General features: G+C 38.3%; 1 protein-coding gene across 1 annotated transcript; it reads right to left on the bottom strand.

The window, feature by feature from the left end:
* Positions 1-1,756: 1,756 nt before the first annotated feature.
* pgm2 (phosphoglucomutase 2) lies at positions 1,757-13,769 on the bottom strand. The gene is made up of 13 exons (XM_015376184.1): positions 13,564-13,769; positions 11,822-11,989; positions 11,200-11,391; positions 10,095-10,178; positions 9,722-9,915; positions 9,453-9,642; positions 9,270-9,367; positions 7,165-7,345; positions 5,081-5,174; positions 3,300-3,429; positions 3,004-3,196; positions 2,346-2,479; positions 1,757-2,034 (listed from the first exon to the last, which is right to left on the bottom strand). Exons 1-13 carry the CDS (start codon positions 13,636-13,638, stop codon positions 1,932-1,934), a joined length of 1,836 nt encoding a protein of 611 aa, XP_015231670.1. The 5' UTR covers positions 13,639-13,769; the 3' UTR covers positions 1,757-1,931.
* Positions 13,770-14,697: the final 928 nt, after the last annotated feature.

Genomic DNA, 14,697 nt, shown 5'->3' with positions numbered 1-14,697 from the left:
GAATAAGATGATTTGCTTGTAAAATAAGGGAAAATAAATTCCCTCCATTAACTTGCATTAAGTACATAATATTTATCTATTTTAAAATTTAAAAAATATATAATAATTATAACTAACTGCTCAAATTAAGGGTGAATGCAATTTATTTAAGAAAAAGTTCCTTTTATAGATCAGTTTTTGTAGTGTAATACTAAATAAATGTATTATGGTGATATGTGTTAACAGAAGAGGCCATAGCTGATTTTTTTTCTCCCTTGGAACCAATTTCAATATTTTGCCTCTAGAATTTTCTTTACCATTATTTTACCATGTATTTTTTTAATGTGTCCTTATGAAAAAAAAAAAAAAGTAATGGCCCTACCCTGGCCTTTCTTGAATTTTATCTAAAATCGGCAGTGATGGCCAATAATATTTTTCATAACCATCTGCCCCTCACAGCGTGGTTACCAATTCAAAAGCCATGTTTAATCTACAGCAGGTTGCATCCATTAAACAGCTGGTGTTGTTTAAGAATAAGGTGGTGCTAAAAAACAAAAACTGTCTGGAAGCACCTGAAACACAATTTGTATAGAGAGATGAGGGCTGGATACACGATTTCAGCCAGTGAAACAGTTGACAGAATTTGAAATGAATATTTTGACCGCCCCCCACATTGAAGACCTCCGGTTTAAATGTCAGGTGGTGCCAGAAGCAACAAAGTTGCCTTTATTGCAAAAAAAGGTTGAAGACACAGGGTTACACCAAACCGTGTGACGATCAAATATTGTTATTCCAAAAATGCTGTTGGGAAACTGCACCAAAAAACATACACAAATGTAAAAAATACTGACCTGTGAAAAGAGACTAAAATACAGGGAGTCGCATATCCTAACAGAATCTCCCCATTGTGGGACAATAAAGGGATTTTATATTCTATGCTGATAGCTTCTATTAGAAAATGACTAACTATAAACTAACCATAAACAAAAGCTTTGAAACTTATTTGTATAATGTATAAAAAAAAACATCTTTACCGCTGTGTAACGAGGTAGACTGAACTATCCACTGAGTTGGTCTCATTTTTCTGATAACGGCAAAGGCGGTCACAGAGTTTGGTGACACTATGGTCAGTCTGCAATATTATTTTCTACATTTACATTGAATACATAAGTGCAGAAAGATTCCAATGGTAAATTCTTACCATGGTTAGCGGTACTGTGTCATACTTTCAAAGCAAAACAGCAGTTCCCATCATTTAGTTTGAGGGAAGTTTTTCACAGCAGCAGCAGCTCATGCTAAAGGAGATTGTATCTGGGAATGCATCCTGTCAAACACAGGTAAGGTAAAGCTTTCCAAGTTTAAATAAAAACTTAGTCTAGATAAAAGGAATGACTTTGGCGATTTACACGTCCAATTTACCAAAAATAAAACAATTTTAGAAAGAAAATCAAAGCTGATTATTTCCACATGAACTAATTAAATAAAATACAAACAGAAATGTTTTGAATAATCAAAAGATCCCTGATAAGTGGCCTCATGCCTTCTGTGATGTTGCTGGAAACATCTGCAGGGCGAGTGGAGCGGTGATTATGTATTTTAGAATAAAATAGTAAAATCATTATTTATATAGTGGATAAAAGATCTCTAGTGGGATTTCAATTGATTTATAGAATTGTTTAGCTAGAAGTTTAATTTAAAACCACAGCTACTCCGATTTCAATTAACTAGGGTCAGATTTTTGCATGAATGTTGCAAATGATCTCAAAATAAAAAACAAAAAAAAAACAAAACAATTTTGCTAATTTTACTACTATGGCTTCTAAACACCCTGGAGCAAACTAGTGAAAAGTCAATTAAGCTGGAGCAAAACAAAGGAACTCTTTAGGAAGAATTAAGACATTTTAAAAGCTGGTCAGAGACATTTCTACTCTAGTCACCATTTTCCGTTAGAACTACTCTGGTTTCGGCTGCAGCTTATTCTTTATTGGCTCAAAGAAGTTCTCAACGATGGCGTCAACCAAGTCATCCAGTTCCTTCTTTAGATGCGTCACATCACTGAAAAAAGAACCAGAGAGAAAAAGGATGAAATGCTATAATTATTTGAAACCAATGAGTTGCGGAGTAAATTATTCTCCCAAGTTGTTGGTTGTTCTTTATCTGATCTTTTGTCTGTTGTAAGATGTTTTTGCTGTGCTTGTTGTGTTTTTTTTTGTTGTGAAGAAAAAAAAAAGAGATAACATTTTCGATTAGCTCGATAAAAATAAAAAACAACATCAAAAACTCAAAAATAATCCTGGTTGATAGTGATCTTATTAAACCTATAAAAGTAAGTCACAGTTGAGGAAATGGTGTGTTCAATGACCTACCTGTTACCAGGAGCAGCACAGAGCTCAGTGTAGTATTTGATCTTTGGTTCTGTGCCGCTGGTCCTCATGGTAGCCACACCGCCGTTAGAAAAGGTAAAGGTGATCATCTGACTGGACCTGGACGTAGGAAGAATCTGAGAGAAAACAGGGAGAAATATTTAAGGGGCTGAAAAAAGAAAAATTATAAAAGAAAAAAACCTCAATTCACTGTTATATGGTCAATCTGTGATAAAGCAGCAAAATTCATGTAAGGAAAACCTTCTTTTCTCTCTAAGGCATTCCTCAAAAAACCCTTTAACCCTGGAAGACATCCATAAAACAAAGCCCATGCTTTAAAAGGCAAATTAAAAAGAATCTAAACCTTAATTGAATGCATTTATTTAATGGAAAGAAGAATAAACAAAACAAAAATTTGATCTGTGCAAAATGCTTTCAACTTATAAAGTAAGTATAAAAGAGGAAAAACTCAGCAGCTCATTGTTACAGAACTGCAGGAAACATTGTATGTTGGGGGTCACAGAGTCTCCATGACAATCAAGGCTTTTATGAAGATTTTTGTCAGGGATGCCGATAATTGTAGAGGCAGCAGTATTTTCCCCCTTCACGGCATGATAAAGGTTTATTCAGCTCTGAGTCTATGATCTAATGGTTTTCTCACAGCCTTGTTGTCGGGCTGGTTGCTGTCGTAGCCGGTGGTCAGGTCTCTAACAGCGGAGATGGAGAAGCGCCCGCATTCCGACGGGTACGTGTCCTTCTTGCCGCCGAAGTTGCGCAGGCGTTCAAACAGACTGCGGATGACTTCCTGTTCGTGGCAGATGAAGTAGGAGTTCTTGCTGATGTGGTAGCCATAACTGACCATTTTCGCATGGAGAAAGTGAGTCTAGTTAGTTAGTCTACAATGACAACAAAGATCTGCAAATGTAAAGTTAGATATGCAGAATCTAAGGGTCTCACTCTTCAAAGATGGTGGTGAGCTGTTGGGAGAGACTTTTGTTTTTGGTGGCCAGGTATGAAATCATCTCTCCTGCAATAGCTGCAGCGCTGACTCCATCTTTGTCCAATACAGAGTTACAACACATGTAGCCTGAAATACACAAACACATATACAGTCTATTTCCCAGCTGCAGAGCTCAGCTGTTGTTTCCTTTAATAACCGTGTATACAATGGCACGCTGTTCCAATTCCAGCATCTTAATCTAGTTAAAGAGGAATCCTTCAACTATGCCCCACTCCCTTTGTTTGACAAACTTTATCTGAACCTAGTGACATGTTTGACTACAATTCTGATATTTTACAATAGAGAGAAGAAATGTCTTCCTTTTGCATCAAACACAGCAATAATGAGGTCTGTTATTTAAGATGAATCTATGTGAGGGAGTTGGTGACACTCAAACTAACAACTACTTTAAAGCACACAGAGCTGTCTGCAGTTAACAATGCTCTAGTAGCAGCTGGGAACACATCTGATACTGAACCAAATGTAGTTTGGGCAGGTGAAGAAAATCCTTGGCACGACGACGGAGAGATCAATCCTGAAAGGTTCCAGGAAAAATTCTCCAGAAGTAGCTAATATCCAACCTCAATTTGCTGCGGACTACAGAGAGGCCACCTCAAAGCACCTAAAATCAGGCTACAAGGTGAAGCATGAAGCCCGTACAAAGGGGTTTCAGGCTTTCCCCGCAAACATTAGGCTCACCAAAGGGAATGAGAATTCTCCATTTGAAGATGCAAGAAAGGCTGAGCCCTTCATTTCAGTTATAGTTGACTCAAGAACTCCAGCAGTGACTTGGTAAGGCAGCTAATAGGGAACAATTATTGTAACAATGTCTGGCGCTCATATAACCCAGATGGAAAGATTTATTATATTTATTTTTTATAATATCAACATTATGTCCGAGTATCTTAAAATTGACAATTATATACAGAACTATTTTATCATAAACAATATTTTTTTTTTTCTACCAGTGCGTCAGTCCAGTCACATGACCATTACGCCGTCACATGAGCACCTCTGCTTGTTATTCACATTGCCGTGTGTTAGCATTCAGACCTGTTTCGGGAAGCTCATTAAACAGACGCTCATTTTTACTTAAATAACGGCTTCCATATTCTCGTCTACCATGGAACACCCTGGAATTGGAAAGTGTTGAGTAACAGTTTTGTAAATTTAAGAAACTGTAAGAAAATATTGGAATGTTATAACAGAAAATATAATAATTACATTTACAGATATACAAGACAGCATATTAATGTATATGGTATGTTTAGTGATTGGTTTGGTAATGATTAATATTTATACACATTCATAATGCAGCTATTTCTTTCTTTTCTTTATGATGGAACGGAACAGAAACTGCATGATTTGTTTCTTCTTACTGTTCCTTTTTGTTCTTGGGGGGAAAAAAAGGGGAAATGTTTGTATTGTAGCTATGAAGTGCCAATGATTGCTGCTCATGTGCAAATGACAACTTTCTTATAAATAAAGTGTCATTTTTATTTCCCAGTAAACTTTACAACAGACTTTGACCAAAATGCCACTTAGAAGCTTTAGTTGCCCACCCCAGTTAAAGGTTGATATAATGACTGATGTAGCTGCACCCCATACAATCAAAAGACATCGTCGCAAGCAGGGAAGAAGTCTGACACTTTCTGTCAGCTAGAGCATTTTTCAGACTTTTTCATCTAAGGGACTGTGTGATTTGACAAAGGGATAACATTGGTTAGTGTGTGCCTACCTATGGCCTCTTCAAAAGCAAACAAAACACTCTTTCCTTGGTCCAAGAGGTCTTTGGCTCTGTTCCCCATCCATTTAAAACCTGTCAGGGTTTCCTGTCCAAACATTGAGAGAAACAAGACTTTAAAAACAGCACATAAAACATGGCTTGACATTTTTAATGGCAAAGCCTGCCAAAAATGGGAATCATTTTTCTGTGAACCACATGTTTAATTACAACAAACTGCATAGATTCAATAAAAAATTTCCTTAATCGATAATAAATCTGATTTATCCAAAATGATACCCCTTTTGCAAAATGCCAGAAATAAACAAATTAAGTTGTAGAAATTTCTTTGTAATTTCATCAGTCATAACTCATTTTCACAAGTACATGAAAATGACTTGGCCTTTCACAAATTTGGATAGCATATTTCATATATTTCTCCCGGGGTATGTTGACTTCCCTTAATCGGCTCCCAGGTAAATCCAGAAAAAATAATTACAATTCTCCTCTCACCCTACATAATTAAGCTAAATCTTATATCTGGGGATCTGATCAATTCTTAAGTTCCTAAAGAGCACTTTGCTCGCAATCTGCAGGTTTACTAGTGGTTCCTAGAATTTCTAAAAGTAGAACGGGAGGCAGATATTTTAGTAATCAGGCTCCTGTCCTGTGGAACCAACTATTAGTAGGCAGACATCCTGTCTGCTATCCTGAGCTATCTCTATAGTTATGCTGCTATAGGCTTAAGTGTGATTTATACTCAGAAACCAGGGCATCTGCGTGTGTCGCAGTGAATGCAAATGTGCCCCCACCCTTGCTGCAGACACTCTGCTGCAACTCTCCAATATTGTAGGTGACCGGAGACAGGAGGCCTCTAATTGGTCAAATCTACATCTGCTCTACACTATGCATATTTCCTGTTTGGTACCTTACTGGCTATTTTGTTTGTATGACGGCTGTTGTGAAAAACGACTTGTGAAGTTGGCCCAGCTAGAAGAGCGAGAACGCTGGGACCCTTTTTCCACCTGGATCCCCGCTCTTTTTCGCCCTCATGTCCCTCCGTTGTCGCACAAACTTGCCCCCACTTCCTCACCGCCTCGGCCGTATCTAGACCCACAGCTAGTTCCTGATTGTCCCTCTTGCGTTGTGGCGTGGAATAACATAGTGCAGACCATGCTTCAATATTTGGCATAGATCAAAAATATCTGCGACAAGCTCACTGCGACAAACTGCTGCGGGAGTATAACCAGCCCTGGCTGCACGAGAACATAGGGACCACTTTTCATCATTCTATGTTTACTATCCCATTCTGCAGTATCTGTTAAATATAATATAGTGGAGGTGTTGGCCTAGATGTTAGTGCAGTGTGACTGTGCTGTGAGAAGGTTGCAAGTACCCGATTCAATCCCCCCAGCCTGCAGTCCAAGTCCCTGAGCAAGACCCTTAACCCCACACTGCTCCCCTGGCGCCGCACGATGGCTGCCCACTGCTCCCCAAGCGGATGGGTTAAATGCAGAGGTAAATTTCTCCAATGTGCGATCAATAAAGTTCAGTTAAAAAATAAGAATTATACTATTTTTTTATATAACCTATATAGTGACCTGGTCTCATTTGGCAGGGACACCATAATGGAAATATCAGCTGTGCTGCTGCCATCAACAACTTTGATCATAGATGGTAGAGTTGGGGCCGTTTTTCAGTGCTTTGTCCAGCTTCTCTGTTAGCCACAGCTATAGGCTCAGCTTTAAATGTGACTAACTACATGTGCTTTCTTCTATCCCTTTCGACATAAAACTGGATAAGAGCTCTTCTTTTTAACCATTTCTTCCTTAAACAGAGCCACCTATGGAGCCAGTTTAATGTTACCTTTTCTAACATAGAAAGTATTTATAGATCAGTACTTCTATGCTTGTTTTGTAGGTCTGCTTCTGTCTCCTTAAATCCCCAGTCAGCCACGGCACAAGGTCGATCACACTGAGCTTGGTTCTGCTGGAGGGTTCTAACCATTTAAAGGGTGCAATACCCACCCACACACACACCCACACCCACACACAAGTACCATGTAATACATGGGAACACAACAAGCTTGAACGTGTTACCTCAAAGTGGAAGCCCTCTTTCAGAGCGATGGCTCTTAGTATTTTGGAGGACACGGTGCTGGCCAGCATGTAGAGGTTTTTCAATGCACCAGAGTCAGAGTTCTGCTCCCTCCAGCAGTGGAAGAGCCACCAGCCGAGCAAGGCTCCCAGTTCGTTACCACTAAACACGCGCCACTGTCCACTGAGGCAAACACAAAACACAGGAAGGTCAAAGGAAAAGCAGGCAGGCAAATCTGGCACAAACAACAATTTGGACTCAATGAGGGAAAAAGGTTCTAACCAGTGGAGCAACTCACGAGCCACTAGTCCTACATGTAGCAGGAAAAAGTAAAACCCATAAAAGAAAATCCCTATAAACTAGCACTTTGGTGGAGAGTAACTGGACTGAGAAAAATGTTTACATAGCAAACAATGCTACTTACACAACAAACTAGAGAAAATAAATAAAGTTCAAATCTCAATGATATCCATAGCTTGTTGGAATGATTCATGCTACTAAATGCTTCAGAAAAATCTCTGTCATAACTTTAATTACAGATGTGGATTTTTTTTTTCCAGTCTAAGGATTTTCCAAAAGCCTTAAACTGGAACTGGATCTATTTAGTATATCTACAAATGAAAATGAGAGGTTATTTTATTTTTAGTAACCTCTCATGCACTGACGTCCTTTTACTTGTAATTACATTTCTAAGCTGCAATTTGCTTCTAAGAACGTCTAATTAGGAATAGAGACTGAGATGGTCATAGAAGGAGGGTGATTTTGAGTCCAGTGAGCCTTTTGTCTCCAAACCACTGAAGACCCAAACACTTGTCATATGGCACTGAAATCTCTACTGAAAAGTTCTGGTGGGTTCATAAAATCATACAGTCTTAGCAAAGTTCCCAGGGAGAAACAAGCCCACAGGATCACGGGGTCTCTACCTTACTAAACAGTCACAATAAAGTGATTTTCTACTTTCTTACCATTTGTTTCACCAAACCTTAGCTTTTAGCCGACTCTGAGCATAGAACAGAGCTCCAGTTACAGCCACTCTTTGTTGAACATCTCTAAAAATGAATATAAAGATTTGTTTTCCTTCATTTACCATCCTGGTTATTATGAGCTGTAGCTAAACGAAATTAACTCTGTGTCACATCATATTCATACACTGTGTGCAGAATTATTAGGCAAATGAGTATTTTGACCACATCATCCTTTTCATACATATTGTCCTACTCCAAGCTGTATAAGCTTGAAAGCCAACTACCAATTAAGTAAATCAGGTGGTATGCATCTCTGTAATGAGAAGGGGTGTGGCCTAATGACATCAACACCCTATATAAAGTGTGCTTAATTATAATGTAACGTCCTTTCCTTCGGCAAAATGGGTCAGAAAAGAGATTTGATAGACTCTGAAAAGTCAAAAATTGTTAGATGTCTTTCAGAGGGGTGCAGCAGTTTGGAAATTGCCAAGATTGTGAAGCGGGATCATCGCACAATCAAGCGGTTCATGGCAAATAGCCAACAGGGGCGCAAGAAGCATGTTGAAAAAAGAAGACGCAAAATAACTCCCCATGAATTGAGAAGGATCAAGCGTGAATCTGCCAGGAAGCAATTAGCCACCAGTTGTGCCATATTTCAGAGCTGCAACATGTCTGGAGTGCCGAGAAGCACAAGGTGCTCAATAGTGACCTGGCCAAGGTGAGGAAAGCTGAAAAAAGGCCACCTTTGAACAAGACACACAAGACAACACGTTAAGATTGGGCCAAGAAATATCTGCAGACTGATTTCTCCACGGTGTTTTGGTCTGAAATGAGAGTGAGTCTTGATGGGCCAGATGGATTTTGGTCACATGATCTGAACCACATCGAGAACCTGTGGTCCTTCATGAAATGTGAGATCTACAGGCAGGAAAAACAGTCCACTTCCCTGAACTGTGTCTGGGAGGTTGTGGTGGCTGCTGCATGCAATGTGGATCGCAAACAGAGTGATAATGGTATTGCAAAACAAAATAACATGATCTGAAGTCCTTTTACATATGTTTACTAGGGATATTAGGACAAAGGTGTCTGCATTATTGGAGAGAGTGTTGTTTTCTTAATTCATAAACGTCAATCACACCCACCTTTCTTGCTTCTCAGCTATAGCTAACCGATCAGCATCGGGGTCATTGGCCAACACCACAGAGGCTCCTTCCTTTTCTGCAAGGGCAAACGACAATGTCTGCAAATCAACCCAGAAAAGTAAAAGAGTGAACAAACCAATACAGCAGGGACTTGATCATTTATATGCAGACAGAGCTGTGTACCAGGACCCCCTTTCCTTCCTCAGGATTGGGGTATTTGACGGTGGGAAATTCTGGGTCTGGATCCTTCTGCTCTTCAACAGCATACGGAGGGTGAAGATCAAAAGCCTTGAAAGCTGACTGCACAAATTTGTGACCGACGCCGTGCACAGATGTGTGCACTATTTTCACCTCCGACTTCTTGTTTATCTCTCTGCAAAGAGAATAGTTAAAACATTGGTGAACTCGCTGCAAAGGGTTTTAAACGCCACATGCTGCTTATGTTGCATTACCTGTGGTGACAGTGTTTCTGAATAGCTTTAAAGTATTGTGTGCTAATATCCTGGTAGGGGTCTTTCAGCAAGGTGGTCTTCAGGGCCTCCTCTGTGTTCCAGGACTCTGGCCAGGGCTCCAAGTTCTCCTCAATAGCTTTGGAGATGCCAGCATCGTGAGGAGAAATGATTTGTGCACCATTTTCCCAATACACCTATCAGGAACAGGATTATTACCACTTAGATGATTTTTTTTCTTCCTTTATCCCTTTGAGAAAGATCAGAAACTGATCTAAGATCGTCTAAGACATCATTGTGATCTCAGGTAACCTACTGGTGCATCTCTGACAAAAAAAGCAAACCAAAAGGACAATTGTAAAAACGTGTGTCTGACCTTGTAGCCGTTGTCCTGCTTGGGGTTATGTGAAGCAGTCACCATGATGCCAGCGCAGAGACCCAGGTGGGAAACGGTGAAAGGCTGAAAAAAGGATGGATATCAAACAGATGACAGCAGGTAACATTGATCTTATATCAAGACCAGACAGATCAGCCCGATAATATTTCTTTAATTTCTCTTAGGCTGTTTTTCTTTTCTTTTTTTTTTTTTTTAAACACCAGGCTAACTGAATAGATATCTTCAAAACAAAATAAACCAAGGTGGCTGAAGTGGTGCCTGGAACCCGTCTATTGATGTTTACAGAAAACAAATGGTTTTCCTGACTTAAAAAAAAAAAAAGTATATTACACTGCCAATATCTTTAACTGATGAGTTGTGATCTTTTGGCAGAATGGAGAAAAAAATAAATAAACAAAAAAAAGATTGAACTACCTTACTGATAGATTTCTACAAAATATAATCAACACATGAATTTCATCCAAAGAGCTTAACCCATTTTTGATTTTACACCATTTAAAGCATTTAAAACATAACTGGTGGAATTTTCTGTTTACAGCTTTCTGATCTACTTGTCTAGCTTTCCTTTTTGTTCTTTAAAGTTAACTAAAACCACATTAAAACTCCTCTTGCTTGAAAAAACAAAGCTAGAGCAAAGAGCAATAGAAAAATGCTTTAAAAAAAAAAGTCTAACAAGGAGCTCAGAGGCTATAGATAAATAAGGCTCAGGATGATGTTTTAGTTTTAGGTGCATTAAATCAGTCCAATATCACTACAGACTCATTCAGAGAGAAGATAGAGTAAATGATAGTTTTCTAAACACAATGACCTGGGAAACATGTGTTATGCAACCTGCTGTGCGCCAGGGACTAAGTGACTCCTTTTGACTGGAATTTGCCCTGGAGCTTTGGTCCTGTTAAAGCCAGCTCCTCTGAAAACCTTAACAGCAGGCAAGCTTAACTCAACTTAGAAATTACCTTTTCAATTCTAAAAGATATTTTATAGGATGAATGTTCTCTTTCTCACCAAGTTTATAATCATATATAAAACACATTTAAAGATTGACAAAAGTAAATAAAAAAAACACTGCCATTGAAGAACCTACCACAAATGGTGTTGGGGTGATCTCAGAGAAGAGGTGGACTGGCACTCCCCGGCTGATGAAAACTGCAGCAGCCAGGCTGGCGAACCTCTTGCTGCTGCCCCCGCTGGGAGGGTGAGAGCGAGCGTCGTAGCCGATCACCACGCCTCGCTCTTTAAGGTTACTAAAACTCTGCTCCAGGTAACAACAGAAACCCTGAAACATCAAAATAATTGATTGACTTTAGGACAGCCTGAAAGCTGGTATGTCAGGACCAGCCTGATGTAAGATCGATGTTAAAGTCTGTTTTAAATTAAGCAGATCTTTCTTCTGGGCCAGAAAAAGGCCCTAATGACACTGGGTTAACATGGGGTTTCCCCATGAGCCAAGATGACAGGAGGCTAAATGCTCCAGAATATTAATTGGCTGCAAATCCATTTGATTCAGATGTAATTATAATTCAATCTTATATTCATATCCATTTTTGTATGACTGCTACATTTTCTTTCACTTCTACAGGTCAACGGATGAAAATCACTGGTGAAAAACAGAGGCTTGTGAGCTTCAGGCTTTAACATGATGCATGTGTGACTGTTCATGTGACTGGAATGCTTAATGTCTAACAGTAGCTATTCCATTAACAAACCTGTGTAGTCTGGATGATGGTGAGGTCATTCATACAGGAAATGCCGGGGCCCATGGCGGCTCTCAGTCCTGCTGTACCAAACTCCATCCTCGAGGAGAAACACTTCTTTAGGGCATCCACTGCCCCTTCCTTCACCATATCCTGCACCAGGGACACCGTTTTGGGGTTCTGGGACATATAAACACAAAGATTGGGTTAAAGACAAATACAATGACTATTTGATGAAAACATGACTGGATGAAGGTTATCTATTCAAAATCCGTTTTAGTACAAAATCAACCTAACATGAGCTTGGAGAAAATAACTAAATAGAAAAATTGTTTAACTTTTTTTTTTAACTTTAAACAAGCAACTTTTGAAAAAGAATAAAGATACACAACAAGCACCAAAAGAAATAAAAAGTATTTTAAATAAGAACAACTTAACACAATTATCTAAAGTCTAATGAATCTAAGGCCCCTGAGCTCTAATTGGTGGCATCGCATGTCTCTTTAGGGCCAAGAAGGACGTTTCCTGTGCTGGTCAGCTGGTAGCTGCATGAACATCCTATGACTAAGTCTCCTCTTTGTGATGTTAATCTGATCAGTGTGTGAAATTGAAGCTAATTATCTAAAGAAATTAACAGAATGCACCATCACATCCATTGTATTAAATGCATGAACTTTTCTTTAGACTATTATTCTAAGCTGCATCACAGACGTTAAAAATGTACAATCTTTATTTACATAAAGTCATTAAAATATTTGTTTATTTATACTTTTATTTGGATGCTGCTCTGGGTTTTTTTTTTTCAGAACATGCAGTGGAATTCAGCAACTTTAAAATAAACGCTTTCAGAAAAATAAGGTGTAACTAAAATGTTTTGTGAATCTTTTTCTGATGAATGCATGGAAATAACTCAGCTGTCAGTATCCATAGCAGGCTGTAAGTTTTAACTTGAAGATACTCAAAAACTCCAACAAACTCTCAATGTAATATTTAATTGGCTAATTAAATATTTCTTTAAGACAAAGGCCACATAATTATCCACTATACTGTTTTTATTTATTTGTTGGCAAGTGTCCCAATCTCTAAAGAATGCTGTGATTATGGTAAGAAAAATTATTCTGGATGATAAAGGCAACTTATTTTTAACTTCAGAAATCTATTTACAGATCACTTTTTTTTTTACTTTAAATTTAGATAAACAGCCAATTAGTATCACAACGAGGAAGATGGAAAAACAGACGGAGAGAAAAACAAACAAAAACAACAAAAACATAACAATAATTAGGTCAAATCTGTCAGACAAGAGCAATACTGTAAAGGGTATAGTACATACCTTATGTAGGACTGTACTCCCCATAAAAAGCCATAAGATCACTAATTTGATCTCTAATATTTATGTCTCTGATGTTAGACCTTCTCTGTCCTCTCAGCTGAGTGATGCTAATTGAGTTTACTCTTCTTCTGACACCTCCTCTCTCTTTAATTTACTCACCAATACTAACCTTATCCATTTTTGGTGTATTCGGGAAAATACTCAAATGAATTATGTATAATTTAATATCTTAAGTCGATAAGTCACCATTTTGACTCATTAATCGTCTAATCACATCTAAATTTCAGAATAAAAGCCCAAAAAAATTTTCTCCGTTCATATCTGATTCAGATGTGGTAGAAAAGTCGGAGTCAGCCACTCCACCCGTCAGGTTCTGTCTCCTACACTGCAGAGGGAGCTAAGCGGCTAGCTGTCAGCTCACCCGGTCATGCTGCAGCCACTGTCGGACAGCCTGGTCCAGCTTAGTGTCGCCGGTTGGTTTCAAACCGTCCTCCATCTTTTCTCCCCACTTCTTGGTCCAAGTCAACAAGCAGTCCAACGCAGCCCGGAGAGCCGAAAGTGCCAAGACCGCAGGGCTTCCCAACACAAATGCAGATGCGGATGTTGTGGCACCTGACGGGTTATTACGTGAGGCGGAGAGATGACGTAGCGCGTCGACGGTATCTTTGAGACGTTCAGGAGCCGCTGGGAAAAGTCATTACCCGCAGTAGTTAAACGTTTTGACATTTCCTGCCAAGTTGAAAGCAAGAACCTAAATGTAATTTATCTGATAGGACATGACAAATGGAGAAGGAAGAATAGGTGGCACTGTTTTTTTAATGTTGGCAATCTAAGAAGTGTGGCGTGGTTGTTTTAGATTGCAGTTGAACCTGCAAGACTATGAAGGTAGTTTTGTGTCTTTATTTAAAAAAAAAAAAGGTAGTTTCAATCAAAAAATATATATCTTCAATTAAAAACACCTTCACTTCAATGAAAAAAAAATATTTTGCTTACCTTTTGCATTTTTTTTATGTTCGAAGTTATATTTCAAGTGTTAAAGCAAAAAATTTGTTGTAATTTCACCATATGTATGTATTTATTTTCTACAGTTTTTCAGATTCATGTAACACTATTTCGACTCATGAATCAAATGTTCATGTGCAATATAAATGTACTACTTGAAGATATCTGCAAGGCATTTCTTTTATCTTTGCCCTTTTTTTTTGTATACAATATAATTGGTTATCTTTTGCACTGTATTTGGTAAACCCAGAGTTATGAACAAAGAGTTACTGGTGGTTGTATGGTGCACCAACTCTGCCATTTTTAAAAATAAATACATAAATAAATAAATGCTCAAATAAATAAGCATACAATTAATTGCCCGCAGAAATACAATAAACTAAAAAATGTAGGTAGAAATTAAATTATACAGTGAGACATAAATGTATGAATCTCTTTTAATTAGCTTCTTTATTTATTCGCCTTGTAATAATTAATATTTAATTTCTACCTACATTTATTTGTTTATTGTATTTTTGGGGGCAATAGATTGTATGCTTATTTATTTATTAAG

Source organism: Cyprinodon variegatus, unplaced genomic scaffold (assembly GCF_000732505.1).
Source record: "Cyprinodon variegatus isolate N-32 unplaced genomic scaffold, C_variegatus-1.0 Scaffold131, whole genome shotgun sequence".
NCBI classification, from domain to species: domain Eukaryota; kingdom Metazoa; phylum Chordata; class Actinopteri; order Cyprinodontiformes; family Cyprinodontidae; genus Cyprinodon; species Cyprinodon variegatus.
Note: the sequence above shows the minus strand (reverse complement) of the source record. Positions and strands in the feature narration are given on the sequence as shown.

What these genes read in the sequence shown, in the direction of transcription:
- pgm2 (XM_015376184.1), bottom strand. Translation starts at nt 13,638, where the DNA reads ATGGAGGACGGTTTGAAACCAACCGGCGACACTAAGCTGGACCAGGCT. An exon ending in TCACCCCAACACCATTTGTG is followed by an intron (nt 10,179 to 11,199) that starts GTAGGTTCTTCA and finishes TCCTTTTTTCAG; the next exon opens with CCTTTCACCGTTTCCCACCT. An exon ending in CAGAAACACTGTCACCACAG is followed by an intron (nt 9,643 to 9,721) that starts GTAATGCAACAT and finishes TTCTCTTTGCAG; the next exon opens with AGAGATAAACAAGAAGTCGG.